The sequence below is a fragment of the Saimiri boliviensis genome, chromosome 6 (genome assembly GCF_048565385.1).
Source record: "Saimiri boliviensis isolate mSaiBol1 chromosome 6, mSaiBol1.pri, whole genome shotgun sequence".
Taxonomy (NCBI): domain Eukaryota; kingdom Metazoa; phylum Chordata; class Mammalia; order Primates; family Cebidae; genus Saimiri; species Saimiri boliviensis.
In genome coordinates this window covers 123,116,240-123,130,787 of record NC_133454.1, presented here as the reverse complement: position 1 = coordinate 123,130,787, position 14,548 = coordinate 123,116,240, and the positions used below count along the sequence as shown (strand labels likewise).

Sequence of the window (14,548 nt, the reverse complement as noted above, 5' to 3'; positions counted from 1 at the left end):
TTTGGGGCTGAGCATGGTGGCTGATGCCTGTAATCCCAGCACTTTGGGAGGCCGCGGCCAGCAGATCATAAGGTCAAGAGATCGAGACCATCCTGGCCAATAAGGTGAAACCCTGTCTTTACTAAAAATACAAAAATTAGGCAGGTGTGGTGGCACTTGCCTATAATCCTAGCTGCTCAAAACACTGAGGCAGGAGAATCGCTTGAAAATCGGAGGTGGAGATTGCAGTGACATAAGATCATGCCACTGCACTCCAGCCTGGGCGACAGAAAAACGAACAACAACAAAAACCTTCCTTGGGGAGCACAATTCACAGTTCCTCCATTTGTGTTGTCAGCGACCCTTCCTTTAATGGGACTGCCTAAGGAGCCACTGAAGCACTAGGAGGAGGCTGCCCCCCTGGGGGACTCTGGCCCTTGTATGCTGGGACCGACAACCTCAGGAAGTCCTAGGGCTGGCCAGAGACACCAGACAGGGAACTAAGGGGAATCTGAGGTAGAGAATGGAAGAGATAAGGTGTAAAAGTCGGGAGTTCTGGGTTTGAAGTGGGCTCCAAAGTTCCCAGGTTGTGACCTCATTTTCTTTTATTTTTTTGAGATGGGGTTTCACTCTTGTCACCCAGGCTGGAGTACAATGGCTCGATCTTGGCTCACTGCAACCTCCACCTCCCGGGTTCAAGCGATTCTCCTGCCTCCACCTCCTGAGTAGCTGGAACTACAGGCCCGTGCCACCATGCTCAGCTAATTTTTCTGTTTTTAGTTAGAGATGGGATTTTACTGTGTTGGTCAGGCTGATCTTGAACTCCTGACTTAGGTGATCCACCCACCTCAGCCTCCCAAAATGCTAGGATTCCAGGTGTGAGCCACCTCGCCTGGCCTGTGACCTCATTTTCTACTTCCAAATCGATTTTCTTTTTATATCCCCGTTCTCTCAATCCGGATACTTGGGAGTTGGCAGGGCCTTTCTTGGATCATCACTTTCAAGCAGGCACCACCTCCTGTAATTCTATCTTCTTAATATGGCTCAAGCTAGAACCACTGCTACTGCTCAGCGCTCCCCAAACCTGCCCCAGGCATAAGCAACTTCATTTTTTTTGAGATGGAGTCTTGCTCTGTTGCCCAAGTTGGAATGCAGTGGAGCGATGGCGCGATCTCGGCTCACTGCAACCTCTGCGCCTCCCGGGTTCAAGCAATTCTTTGGCTCAGCTGGGATTACAGGCGCCCGCCACCTTGCCCAGCTAATTTTTGTATTTTTAGTAGAGACGGGGTTTCACCATCTTGGCTAGGCTGCTCTTGAACTCCTGACCTCATGATCTACCCACCTCAGCCTCCCAAAGTGTTGGGATTACAGGCGTGAGCCACCATGCCCGGCCTGGTATAAGCAACTTTTAGGTATGTCACTTAGCTAAGAAATAGCCCCTCGGTGAGAAGTATCCTTTTTCCTGGGTCTGCTGCTATTCATCCTCCAGTTGCTACCGCCTTCTCCTTCCCTTCCTACTCTGTGCAGTGAAGTTTACACCATGATGTGCTGTGGCTCTGCTCAAATCTTTTGCCTCCTCTCCATCGGCCCTGGGGCTGCTGCCTTGACCTGGGTCTTTGTTGCTGTCCCTCTCAGGGTTCTCCCAGCTGCCTCCATAATTGTCCACAATTCTGAGCATTCCCAGTGCCTTCAGAACAAACTCAGACTCTCCATGTGGTACCTAAAGCTTTAGTGCCTGCTAATTTCTATTTCCTCTTCTGCCTCTCCCACCTGAAACCCTCCTTCACCCAGAGTTTCCCCAGCCCCTGCCAGGAAAGCTTTATTTCCTTTCTCCTCCTGGCAATACCTCCTGGTCTTTGGAGTCTTGGTTTAAACAATGCCCTCCCTCGGAAGTCTTTCCAGGTTCGGTGACTCTCCCTGAGCTTCCCTCTGCCTTGGTTCTTATCACCCTCTACTGCAATCAGTGCTGGGGACCCAGGGCACCGGAGGCACTGGTGCCTAGAGTGCAAGGTACTTATAGGGGCTCATGAAAATGTTTTATTTTAAAATTAGATTAAAAAATTTAAGAGTCAAAGAAGGCGTGTTTTTTCTTACATTAAAAAAAATGCATGGTGTCCATGAAAATCTACTGAATTAAATTTTAATTTTTTAAATAGAGGAAGACACCCCATGAAGACAAAAGCACCTAAGGCCTGAGAAAGTTGGCATGTGGCCCTGACTGACTGCCATTGGTTTCCTTTCCCCCAGTGGGGTTGGGGGTCCCCCCGCCACTGCATTATGTTATTTTTAAGTCTCTGCACCCCCAGCCCGGTTCTCAACAGACTGCTTTCTGAACAAGAAAAGAAGTGCGTAATAAATGAATGGCCTTGGGCAAAGCTCTTGACTCTCTGCATCCCCATTTCTTCATCCCGACGACAAAGTTCCAGCTTCACGGGGCTGCTGCGGGATCAAGTAGTGAGTGAGAAACTTTCAGAATCGCGGAGCTTGCAGCCGTTCCAGAGGTCCTGCAGAATGTGGGTGGGAGGTTGTTGAAAATGGCTCCGGGTGGCTTTGATACCTTGATTTTGGTAATAACATTACCCTCTTTATACACAGAGTGCTGGAAGGACAGAAGCCAGAGTGACACAGGGGCTGGGCCTCCGCATTGGTTCTCTGTGTACTGAGCAACTAAACTAGAATAAAGCACAAGGACCCTGGCCCCAGAACAGGATTCTTTCATTACAGGACATTAGGCTCTGTTAGCTTTTTTCCCTTTCTTTTCTTTTCAAACCATACTACTTAGAAGCGCGTGAAGCCCAGGTCTCTGTCTCATTGTCCCTTTGCGTTTCCGGGCCTGGCACATGTGAGGGATATCATGAATGAAGGAATCCCCCATCTCTCGGCCCTGCGTGGCACCCATCAGCATCAGGGCCTCTGCCTCCAAGTGGGTGAGAAGTGCAACCCCCGTCTTCAGCACCCAGCGCAGGGCTGCCGCGAAGACAGCAGAAATGAGAAAAGGAGACTCAGTTTACCCAAGGTGGAGTCTCGTGCACGTCATCATGGGGGCTGAGAAAGACATGGGACATCTCCGCGGCACTTAAGAAATCTTAGTTCCTCGTCACAAACACTTCGGGGACAGGTTTCCTGTGTTCCAAGTGATTTAATTCCCATGGCTCCCGAAAGGCTGGAGCGGTTTCCTTTACAGAGGCTGTGGGTGTCTCTGAAAAGGAGTCACAGGCAGGATCAGTCCTGCCAGTCTTGTGCACTGCTGTGTGTCCAGCGTCTGAAAGCATGCGGTCACACAGTAGGTGGTGAGGAGCGGACCAACTGCCATCGGCGGCCGCTGGGTACTTCCCCGGTGAAGGGAACAAAACCCGCTTCCAGACTAGAAGACCCTGCAGGCCTCCCGCACCCTGTAATTTGGATCTCCAGGAATCGCCTTTGTTGTGGGCGCCCAACCTCAGGCAAAACGAGCACCTGCTCCTCCCGCTTGTCCTCGCAGGAGGACCCCAGGCTGCTGCGCCCCGGCTGCCTCTCCCGGTCCCTGCGCTCCGCTTCCCGAGAGCTGGGGGCCAGGGGGGCGCCCTGGGACCCGCAGCCAGGGTCCGCCCAGCGCTTACCAGCCGTGGTAACCCACATCCCCAGGTACCCGACACCCCGCCCGGGGCCAGCATTCTTTGCTTCCCAGGGCCGGGCGGGGAGTGTGGGGCTGCGTCAAGGGCCTCGTCAGGCACCCCCAGGCCTGCGGGGACAGGATCCTGAGTCACCGCCGCGCACGCCCTCTCCTCCCGGCTTCCATCCTGGGGCCACCTCAGCCCCGCAGGGTCGGGCCCCGGCGCCGCCGGCTCTCCGCGGTCTGCCGTGCGCCCCTCTCCCCGGCCCCAGTCGCCGCGGCCGCCGCCCCCACCCCGGGCCGGCTCGGGGGAGCTTGCCTGTCCGCCCCTCCCATGAGACGCCCGAGTTCCCAGCGCTCCCGGGCGGCTCCCGCGGGAGGGGGCGCGGCCGCCCCCACGGCTCCACCCTCTCGGCGGGGCCGCAGCCATCTGGGGCCCCTGCCAGTCGCGACCGCTCCGGGGCCCGCACCGAGCTCGCGACCCGCTTGCGCGGCGGGAGGCAGCCCCCGGCAAGGACCCCGGCCTCCCCCGCGGGCGGTCCCGGCGCTGAGATGCCCCGAGGGGGCGGTGGCCGCGAGCCGAGCCCGGGTGGAAGCGCGTCGCAGCGGACGCGGGCGCCCCTCGCCACCTCGGTGACCCTTCGGGAGCCGGGACCGGAGCCCCGGAGGCGGCTGTGCGGGCCCGCGGGGGCGGCGAGGTCCGTGCTCCTAGCGTCCGGAGCGGGCGCCGGCTGCTGAGCCTCGGCTGGGCTCGTGGCCTCCCGCCTTTCCCCCCAGCCCCCCGCGAGCTGCCAGGAGGAAATAGCGCGCGGCCCCTTTAAATTTACCCAGGAGCCCTTAAAGGAGCCCCAGGGGCCCCAGACAGGAATCCCCACCCCGGTCCAGCCCGCGCCGCCGAGCAAGCAGCCTGCCGTCCGTGCGGCCGGCCGCCCCGTGCATGCGCCCCGCGCCCCGGGGCCCCGTGCACCGAGCGCTCCGCGCGGGCTGCCGCCGGCCCCGCGGCCCCGCGCCCCGCCGCCCCGGGGCCCCGCTCCTCAGCGCAGCGCATGGAGCCCGGCGGGGACCACCGGAGCCGGAGCAGCGGCGGCAGGGGCGGCCCCGGGCCAGCAGTGGCCTCGGCACGGGGCCGACGGCTGCCGCCCGCCGGAGTGAGCGGCGGCGCGGAGCCGGAGGAGGACGAAGGCGGTAAGAGCTGGGGCCGGCGGCCCGGGCGGGGGCCCCGGCGTGGGGGAGGGGAGGGCTGCGGCTCGGGGCCCCTCTTCGCCGCCGAACAAAGCGGGGGACGCGGGCAGGCCGGCCGGGGGCGCCACCTGGTGGGCGCGGAGCGCGGCTGCAGGGCCAGCGGGGGAGCCCCCCCGCCCAGCTCCCGGGGTCGGCCCGCTGGGCTCCCGCGGCTCGCCTCCCCCTTAAAGGGCCCCGCGGCCGCCCGCAGCGGCCCGCCTTGGGGGCCAGGTCCGAGGGGCCCTAGGGGGCGAGGCACCACGGAGCGAGGCTGGTGGACTTGCTGCCCCCGCCCCTTTCTCTTTCAGACTCCCCAGGTGGTCTCCCTTATCCAGCTGTCTCTTTAAAGTCCTTTCAGGCCCTAGGTCCCCTTCGGGGGCTTTTCCCCAGCGAAGCTGAGCTCAGCTCCGAACTCCGCTGTTTTAAATCGGCTGCTCCTCTGGTCTCGTGGCCTTGTGAGAAACAGGCACCCTTTCTCTTTTTTCCCACGTTCTCCCTAGGAAAGTGCATCGCTTGCGCCCTGGGGGCTCATAGCACCTTTTCCCACCGCGGGCCGTTTTTAAAGGGATGGGTTCGCCCACAAAGGCGTACACCCCTCCTGCCCGTGCATTCTCTCTTCCCTGCTTTTCAGAATTTTTTTTTTTTTTTTTTTGCCCTAATTTGTCAGCTGCAGCGGAACCAGCCAGTCCTCCTCTTTCGTTCTCAGAGGACACTGTTAACTTATCTCCCGGCCGCAGGGTCAACGCCTTAAGACCCTTGAAGGTTTCCTCCAGGCCCGGAGACTGCCCGAATCTCCGGGCTTTCCTCCCAGTCTCTCCCCTCCCAGAAACTCCCCATCCCCTTTTGTTTTTAAAGAACCTCAGCTCCTCCTCCTTTTTCGGCTCTTAAAGGGCCAATCCACCTTAGACTAGCTTGGATCCAGCGCTGGAAGGATGCTTAGAGACCAGCCAGCTAGCCAGTGTCTTTGCAGACAAAGAAGCTCAGGCCCAGAGGGCGGACATGACCTATCAAAGGTCACAGAGCAAGTTACCAGGGAAGCCAGGACTTGAACCCAGGCCTATGACTCCGAAGCCAGTAGATTCTACGGATCTACTTCAATAAAAACTAAAACAAAAAACGTCCCACAGGGGTGACAGGACCCCTTTCGGATCCTGTCTTTTGTTTTTCCAAGCCTGTGATTCTCCACTGGGAGAATGACCAGAACCTGTCTGTGCACCCAGGAGACCATTTTCTAAATCAAGAGGGATGGGAGCTGTAGGGAGGGTAGGGACTGCCCTGGGTGGGTGTCTGGCACAGGGCATGCCATTGGGTTAGTGGGGCCTCTCCAGTGCCCGCCCTTCTGACTGCTGGGCAGTGGTCGGCTCTCTGCCAGAGCAACAAATAAAGCCCCAGACAGACTTAATGGGCGTCAGTGGACGGGGCCACTCCCTGCCGCCATCAGTCGCCACTCTGGTGGTCCTCCTGCTGTCCCTTTTCAGGGTCATCGGCTCCTCCAGAATCTGGAGAAGTTTTGGTCTCAGAAACTCCTTTTCCCGGAGATGTTGGCAGCTTTGTCTTGGGGATCCCTCCCATGTGGGAGCCTAGATTTGGGGAACTGACAATGCCTAGCCCATCCCCAAAATGGGACTCCCCGGAGGCTGTATTTGAAGCATTACTGGAAAAAGGGAGAAGATCTGTGGGTGGGGCCCTCCTGGCGGGGGCCCTGGGCGGGTGGGTCTCGAGTGCAGCCCTGGCTGCAGACAGATGCCCCCTTTGTTTGTCTGGCCCCACTGCTGCTCTGCTCCGGCTGTAACCGCCCTGGCCTGCTGCTCTCCTGGCTTTCTCCCTACAGCTCTTGCCCAGAAAGGGCACCTTACAGAGCTGGCTGGTTCCTTGGCTCTCACCTTATTTTTTAAAAAGTCAGAGCTAGCTCCACAGTGACCTGCGTCCTTTTGTTCTTGATCTCCTCCTAAAGGGTTCCTCTTTGTAAAGGGCCAATGTGTTGGCTCCGCGGTTCTCCCACGTCCCTTTTATTGCTGTTGCCTCCCTTTCCTGCCCCTGAACACCCCCTCCCCCAGCTCCCTTTCTCACGGCCCACCAGCGAAGCCCCCCGCTTCTTTCCCTGGAAATAAGAGATTGAAAAACTGTCTCCCTTTCCCCTTCTTCAGGGCAAGATCTTCAGCTGGAAGGGGGTGCCTTGGGGTCCTGGGGGAGTGCCCCCCTGCCCTCCTCCAGGGCCAGGGGACCAGCATCTTCAGGCAGGAAGTATTCAGACCACTGTGAGGCTCGGGCCTCGAGGCCTGGCAAGAGCCGCATCCCTGGCCGTGACCACCGGCGCTACTACCACGACCACTGGCGGCTGGAGTACCTGATGGACTTCAACCCTGCCAGGCACGGCATGGTGTGCATGGTGTGCGGCAGCTCCCTGGCCACGCTCAAGCTCAGCACCATCAAGCGCCACATCCGCCAGAAGCACCCCTACTCCTTGCACTGGAGTCCCCGGGAGAAGGAAGTCATCAGCAACAGCTGGGATGCGCACCTGGGGCTGGGGGCCTGCGGAGAGGCGGAGGGCCTGGGGGTCCAGGGGGCTGAGGAGGAGGAGGAGGAGGAGGAAGAAGAGGAGGAGGAGGGGGCCGGTGTCCCAGCTTGCCCGCCCAAGGGCCCAGGTAATGCAAATACAGGTTATGGAGAGGCAGGGGTCTGGGAGGCCAGAGGGTCCGGTGCGGCAGCCGCTGTGCCGCCAAGGAGCTGGTGTTCTGGAGCAAGCCACTGCTCCTCCTCTGGCTTGGGTCTGTGTATTGCCCTTATTATACAAAGGTGGGGAAGAACAGTGGGGTGAGAGGGACTCCGCCGCCCAGACAGCTTGGATGTTCTGTGGTTTCTGAAGTATCAAGGAGAGAGGTGGGGTGACAGTGGAAAGGCTTGGAGCGGGGAGGCCTGGCTGGGGAAGGTGTGGCGGACGTGAAGGCCGGGCCGGCTAGATTCCACTCGTGTGGGCGGTGCTTGGAGTGTGTGCGCGCCGGAGGGTTTGGGGAGGTGGAGTTAGGACTTCAGGGGAGAGGAAGAGAAGGGCAAAGGTTAGGCCTGGGCCCAAGTGAGTGAGAGGCTTGTGGGAGACCCGGCGGTAGTGGGGGTGCTCCCGTGGGGCCAGCGTCTCAGTTCCTTCCCTCCAACCCTTTCAGGCAAAACCCCAGCTGGTGGGGGCTGCCGGCGCCAGCGGCGAGGGGGGCCAGTGGCACCCCGGGCTCGGCGTCTGCGCCTCTCAGCCTCCCGGAGGGCCGGGGGCAGCAGGGGGCTGGGGGCCCGGCGCCTGGAGAGGAGGCTGAAGGAGTCCCTGCAGAACTGGTTCCGGGCCGAGTGTCTCATGGACTACGACCCGCGGGGGAACCGGCTGGTGTGCATGGCCTGCGGCCGGGCACTGCCCAGCCTGCACCTGGACGACATCCGTGCCCACGTGCTGGAGGTGCACCCCGGCTCCCTGGGGCTCAGCGGCCCCCAGCGCAGTGCCCTGCTGCAGGCCTGGGGGGGCCAGCCTGAGGCGCTCTCTGACCTCACCCAGTCCCCACCAGGTGCGAGGCTATCCCAGGCCGAGACCCCCTCATATTGGGGCTCTGAAGTGGGGTCTGTGGCCAAAACTGGGAGGCAGGGACTTATGGCTGAGGGCGGAAGGCCAGGAGCTGGCTCTCCACACACATACACTCCCCGCCCTGCCCCCAGACACACACAGCCTGGGGTCCCTAGTTGGGGCCGGGGTGAGGAGCCAGGATAGACCCCTCAGCGTGGGCAAGGGCAATCCAGCCAGCAGGCTGAGCCCCTCTCCCTCACCCCTTCCCCAACAGGCGATGACCTCGCCCCCCAGGACCTGACCAGAAAGAGCCGGGACTCGGCCTCCGCTGCTGGAGCCCCCTCCTCTCAGGATCTCAGCCCCCCAGACGTAAAGGAAGAGGCTGGCTGGGTCCCTGAGAGGCCCGGGCCCGCAGAGGAGGAGGAGCTGGAGGAGGGCGAGGGCGAGAGGGCGGGGGTCCCGGGCCGGTCGCCGCGAGGCCGCACCCACCGCCGCCACCCCCAGGAGCGCTGGCGGCTGGAGTACCTCATGGAGCTGGACGGCGGCCGGCGCGGCCTGGTGTGCGGGGTGTGCGGGGGCTCGCTGGCCTCGCTCAAGATGAGCACCATCGAGCGCCACATCCGCCGGCGCCACCCGGGCTCCACGCGCTTCGGCGGGCCCCTCCAGGCCCTCATCGCCCGGGAGTGGAGCGAGAAGGCCGCCCACCTGCTGGCCCTGGGGCTGCCCCGCCCCGAGTCTCCCCGGGGCCCCGCCGCCCCAGGCACGGCCGCAGCCTCCGAGGAGGGGGGAGGGGACGAGGAGGAGGAGCCAGAGGAGGAGGCGTGGGGTGAGCGGTGGGGCCAGAGCAGGCGGAGAGGGAGTGCCGGACGGGCAGGGCCCGGGGCAGGCAGGGAGCGAGGGTCGGGCGCTGCTGGGGAAGAAGGGACTGGAGGATGGGGCAGAAGGGCAGAGGCGGGGGTTGGGGGGCACCGGAGAGGAGATGCAGGGCCCGGCCTGCTGCCCCCTGCCCCCTGCCGGCGCCAATGCAGCCCTTTGTCCCTCCCTAGGTGACGTCCCGCCGTCCCCTGGGGCTCCACTGGAGCGGCCCGCTGAGGAAGAGGAGGACGAAGAGGACGGCCAGGAGGCCGGGGAACTCGCCTTGCCGCCGCCGCCCCCCCCGCCGCCGCCCCCGCCCCCGCCCCGCAGCCGGGAGCAGCGGCGGAACTACCAGCCGCGCTGGCGGGGCGAGTACCTGATGGACTACGACGGCAGCCGGCGCGGCCTGGTGTGCATGGTGTGCGGGGGCGCGCTGGCCACTCTCAAGGTGAGCACCATCAAGCGCCACATCCTGCAGGTGCACCCCTTCTCCATGGACTTCACGCCCGAGGAGCGCCAGACCATCCTGGAGGCCTATGAGGAGGCGGCGCTGCGCTGCTACGGCCACGAGGGCTTCGGGCCGCCCGCCCCAGCGCCGCGTGACGGCGGCGCGGACCTCAAGTCTGGCGCTGTGTGTCGGGCATAGCGGCCTGGTGGGTCCCCGGGTCGGGTCGGCCCCGCTCCGCCCTGCCCTGGCTCGCCTGGCCCCCCTGCTGGGAGACCCTCGCGCCGGGTGCTAGCGCTCCCCGCGGCCGCGCCCCCCGCTGGCCGGGCCGGGCGGAGACGGGGCATCTAGTGGGGTCGCTGGCGTCCGCGCGGTGCTACTCGGGTTCCCGAGCCAGTCGGTGCGCTGCGGGAAGCGCACTTTCCCCTCGGCCCCCAGCCCTGCCCTCCCCGTGCAGGGCCCACGTTTTCCGCGAATCCAAAGCGGCCTCCAAGTGTTAGCGCCGAGCGCTCCGGCCGCACCCCGCGAGGGACTCCTCCGCAGGCCGGGACTGGGGGCGCCATCAGTCAGTATTAGGGCCGGAGGGGGGCCTCGCGGAGGGCAGGAAGGATGTTCCGGCTCTGGCCCTGGTCCTGGCAGGGAGCCCAGTTCTCTGCAGCCTTGCACGCCGGCAGGCACGGCTCCCGGCTCGGGGGCTGCTGGCTGCCCTTCCCTAATTGGGATTCTCGGCCTCACGGAGGCCCTGGCTGCAGACTGGGGCTTCCAGCCGGAGGCGGGGCCTCGGGGCTCGGGAGCCTTCCCAAGCTAGGAGGGTCTGTTGGACCGAGGGCGGGGCGATGCGCCCGGGGCCTGGGCCGGATCAGCTGCGCCGACCTCTCCCGCGGGCTCGGTAGGAACCGAGCGGCCCCACCTTCCTCCCGGGTCGCTGCCGCGCCCGCCCAGACGGATCTTGTAAAGGGATTAGCACTTTTTTCCTTTGCTCCTCTTGCCCCGAGGGCCCCGTTTATCCCTAAACTCAGAGTCGGGCGCCACCAGGTCCGTGGGAGCCCGGGGCACAGGAGGTCCCGGCAGTCAGCCTTCTCTTCCCACCCCATCCCCATCCCCTTTTGTACGCGGTGGATGCGGCGCCCGTTCTCAGCCCGCAAGGCCTGGGGCCGGGCCTCGCTTCTTTTCCCCGCAGCAGCGCCACGCCAGGCCCTCTGGGGCAGGGAGGGGACCCCGCGATCTCCCAGGCAGGTCCGAGAGGGATGTGTAGATTCATTCTCCTGTGGAGAACCGGTGGCCCCGAGATCAGGCCCTTTTTTTGCTCTTTGTATTTTATTTTGAAACTGTATTTAATGCTTTTTTATGAAATAGGGAGGGGCGGGGACAGAGCTGACCCAGTCACCCCTATGTGCAAATGTCTTATTTATTATGCGTGTATCAGAGATAAGCTGTGAGGTGGTGAAGGGAGGACCTGAAGGAAGGAGTAGCCTGGGACGGGAGGACCCCAACTGGCTGTGCTGACGTTACTCCCTGGGAGCATCTGGGCCTCGATGTCTGCTCTTCACAAAGCCAGGCTGCTGCAGAGACAGTTCCCTGGGTCCTAAAGTCGGGGTGGGGAGGCCAGTGGGTGGGACTTGAGGGTTGTGTATGGAGGAAGAGGTCCTGGCAGTGGGGGCCAGCCCCTGCCTCGGGGTGGGAAAGCAAGAGGGCAGAGTAGGCCCCTCATCCCTGACCCGTAGGCGAGAGCCCAAGGTTCAAGTGCCTCAGGCCCAGTCCCCTTGACTCTTCCTGTTTGGAAGTTGGATTTTATACCACGGATTTTATAGCATTTTTATATAATTCGAGACTGTCAGAATTGGGAAGGACCCTGGAGATCACTAGTACCACCCTCCTCCCTTTCACAGATAGGTAGATTGGCGCCCAGGAACCGAGATTATGACATAGCCAGGTAGGGGGCAGGACAAGAACTAGAATGAAAATCCTAGCTCCCGACCCCCAGTGTTCTTTGCACGATACCACGCTGCTTCCCAATTTGCTGGTCAGTGATTAAAATTTGTCACGCCTGCTGAAGGATTGACGTTTTGGGCACTGTAGGCCACCACAGTGGAGCTCTGACTCCGGAAGGTAGCAAAGCCCTGTACACTACATTGGGATGAGCACGCTGAGCTCTGCACGGCCTCAGCTGGAAGGCGCCGTCAGCTGGGCCTTCCCCTCCCCAGTAGAACTCTACAGGCGGGGCGGCTGCTGCGGGCCTAAGACCTCTTCGGCAGGGGGCTTTGTGTTCTTCGTTGTGGAAGCCACCAGGGATTCAGGAAGATCCTGAATGGGTTGTCAGTTGACTGAAAAGTGAATTCCCAGTTTGAACCTCCAGGGTTTTTGAGACAGTATTAAAAACTTCAGAACGGAGTTTATGGATGGCACCAGGCTGCGTACTGCCATTTACTTTTCTTCATGCATGTTTTTGGATCCAGAGTGAGTATTACACCATTTTTTTTTTTTTTTTTTTTTTTTTTTTTTTACTCTGCCCGCTCAAAAACAGTAGGAAAATTGGGGCAACCAATTTATAATTATTCAGGCTCACTTGCAAAGTTAAGATAAGCCAGGGCAGAGGAGTATCTTTACTGAGACAGCTCCAAACACACCAGTGAGTCTCAAAGTGTGTCCCTGAGACCGGCAGCATCATCACCTTAGGAATCTGCTAGAAATATTCTTGGGCCCTACCCCAGGATTTCTGAATCAGAAACTTGGTTGGGGCTCAGCTGTCTGTTTTCATGAGCCCTCCATTGATATCGACGCAGCTGCAGTGCTGGGCACCAGTGATGGGGGAGGGCTGCTGCAGTGATTCCTGCTTCCACCGAGGTTGCAGCCTCACAGGTTAGAGGTCGGGAGGTGACTTGGTCCTCTTGCCTCGTTATGCCTCCTTGCCTTGAGATTCTGACGTGAACAGGTGAAGTTTCTTCATGATTTTTTCTTTTTGTTAATGGTATGCTTGCTATTATGGGCAATATGTAAATGTTACTCTGAATACATATTTATATACCATGTTACTTAGTGACATTATTCAAACATTTGTATGTGTATTTGTGAAATTGTTTGCATCAGTCATTTAAACAATATTTCAGCCTAAGTTTTCTAAGAGGTATGTTGAGTACATTTTTAAAAGCCAGCTTAAGGGTCACAGCAGCCTTACTTTAGGAGAAGAGCTAATCACAGGTGACCACTCGAGTTCTTTCAATTAAGACCTGATGTATTCAGTTCCTATTTTCCATGGTGTTTGACTCAATTTAAGTGCATTGTGGCTATATGTAATTTATAGGTGGGGAAAACTCCCAGGTGGGTGGGAGACTGAACTGGGATAACAGACCCCCGACCCCTCCTCATTCTTCTATAAGGTCATCACCTCTTAGAGGATCTCTTATTTCTTTGAGATCAAATGCACAGTTATGCTCTACAACTAAATTCTGCAGTCTTGGGAATCCTTATCAGTAACAACTATTAAGTCACTTTTTAAAGCCCCCAAAGTGGAGTGAGGATGGGGGAATGGAAGCAGTGTTTGGTTCTTACTTTACCCAAACTGTGTATAAAGAATAAAGTTAGCAGAATGATGCCACAGTCATGCTTTTTTTTTTTTTTTTATTAATACCACATCAATTTGCAATTTTACAGGAACCAAGATTCAAGCTCCTTAGGTGCTACTGTATTTTTATGTTGCACGCACAGACACGTACACAGTTTCATTAGTAATTTTTAATCTATAGGTTTTTCTTTAAAAAAAAAAAAAATTCTGTGTGGCACAAAGATCTCTTCAATTATCTAAACACAGCAGCAACAAAAGAAAAGAACTGGATGTGGTGCTTCCGCTGCAGAAGGTCCTTTGGAGGGAAGCCCAAAAAGACAATCATTGACTTCCTGGGAGGGCAGAGGATGATGATGAAGGATGGACTTCCTACTAGGACAGGAAACCAGTTAAAACACTCAAAAGAGGCTAATAAGACAGTAAGGCAAGGGTACTTTTCACTCATTCACATACCTAATTTTCCCAAAATGCGCAGAAAGATTTCCTTCCACTGCTTTTTGCAGCTGCAGTACTTTGGGACCATCAAATATCGTAGCCCTTACTTTAAACTCACCAGTGCATATTCCCTCTGGATGATCATGACTATGAGTGAGAACCTGAAGGAACTCACAGATGATTTTTCTTTCAAGTTTGTGGAATTTTCATGTTGAAAGTGAAGAAAAAACTTAGCCTCAAATGGGAATCAGCTTTCTGTATTTCACCTCTTGAGAATGTTCCCCCCACAGAATGAGACAGGATCACAGTAACTCAATAACTGAGGAGCCCACATGCAGGTTATTTTTTTCTCTAACAAGTTTACAGCAGTGTACAGCAGTTACAGACATTTACCTTATAGTAAGAAAAGTACAACCATATTTATTAAACTTAAGGTGAGGTGGGCAGGGGAGAGGGAGGAAAGCACATTCGGGAATGAGTTCTCAAACTAACGCTCAGAACTGGTGTCCAGTGACATAGAAACCACCTTCCCAAATGGCGGAGCCTTTCCTTCCCTGGGGATAGTGGCAGAGGGAGTGGAGGCCACCACAGCACTCCTGATTCCCTCTCCAGTCCCACTTTCCATTTCTATTCTTTTTTATCAGATGGCATTATCAGAATCAGGAATTAACATTATCACCTATAAGTTACTCATCAAGTTGTTATTAAAGAAAAGGAATATCGGGAGTAGCTGCTCACATTGTGGGACAGGAAGGTAAGATTTGAGGGCTGGAAAAAAAAAAAAAAAAAACAAGAAAGATATACTCCTATCCCCAGATAACTTTTTCATAAGTTAATTATTACTTCTTAACTTAAGGGCAAAACTATAATGAACAGCTGAGTAAGACTAGTGCTGAAAACTGGAGAGAAGGACCC

At 58.3% G+C, this 14,548-nt stretch overlaps 1 protein-coding gene across 1 annotated transcript; it reads left to right on the top strand.

Moving 5' to 3' along the window:
• The first annotated feature begins 3,990 nt into the window (after window positions 1-3,990).
• Window positions 3,991-14,430, top strand: ZFTA (zinc finger translocation associated). Its single transcript, XM_039470676.2, has 5 exons — window positions 3,991-4,756; window positions 6,940-7,437; window positions 7,954-8,340; window positions 8,611-9,162; window positions 9,383-14,430. The coding sequence occupies exons 1-5, from the start codon at window positions 4,618-4,620 to the stop codon at window positions 9,835-9,837; spliced, it is 2,031 nt and encodes a 676-aa protein (XP_039326610.2). The 5' UTR covers window positions 3,991-4,617; the 3' UTR covers window positions 9,838-14,430.
• Window positions 14,431-14,548: the final 118 nt, after the last annotated feature.

Bases quoted from the DNA above. Each gene is read 5' to 3' on its own strand.
- ZFTA (XM_039470676.2), top strand. From the start codon at position 4,618: ATGGAGCCCGGCGGGGACCACCGGAGCCGGAGCAGCGGCGGCAGGGGC. The intron at 4,757-6,939 runs GTAAGAGCTGGG...CCCCTTCTTCAG, and splicing joins GCCGGAGGAGGACGAAGGCG to GGCAAGATCTTCAGCTGGAA. The intron at 9,163-9,382 runs GTGAGCGGTGGG...GTCCCTCCCTAG, and splicing joins GCCAGAGGAGGAGGCGTGGG to GTGACGTCCCGCCGTCCCCT.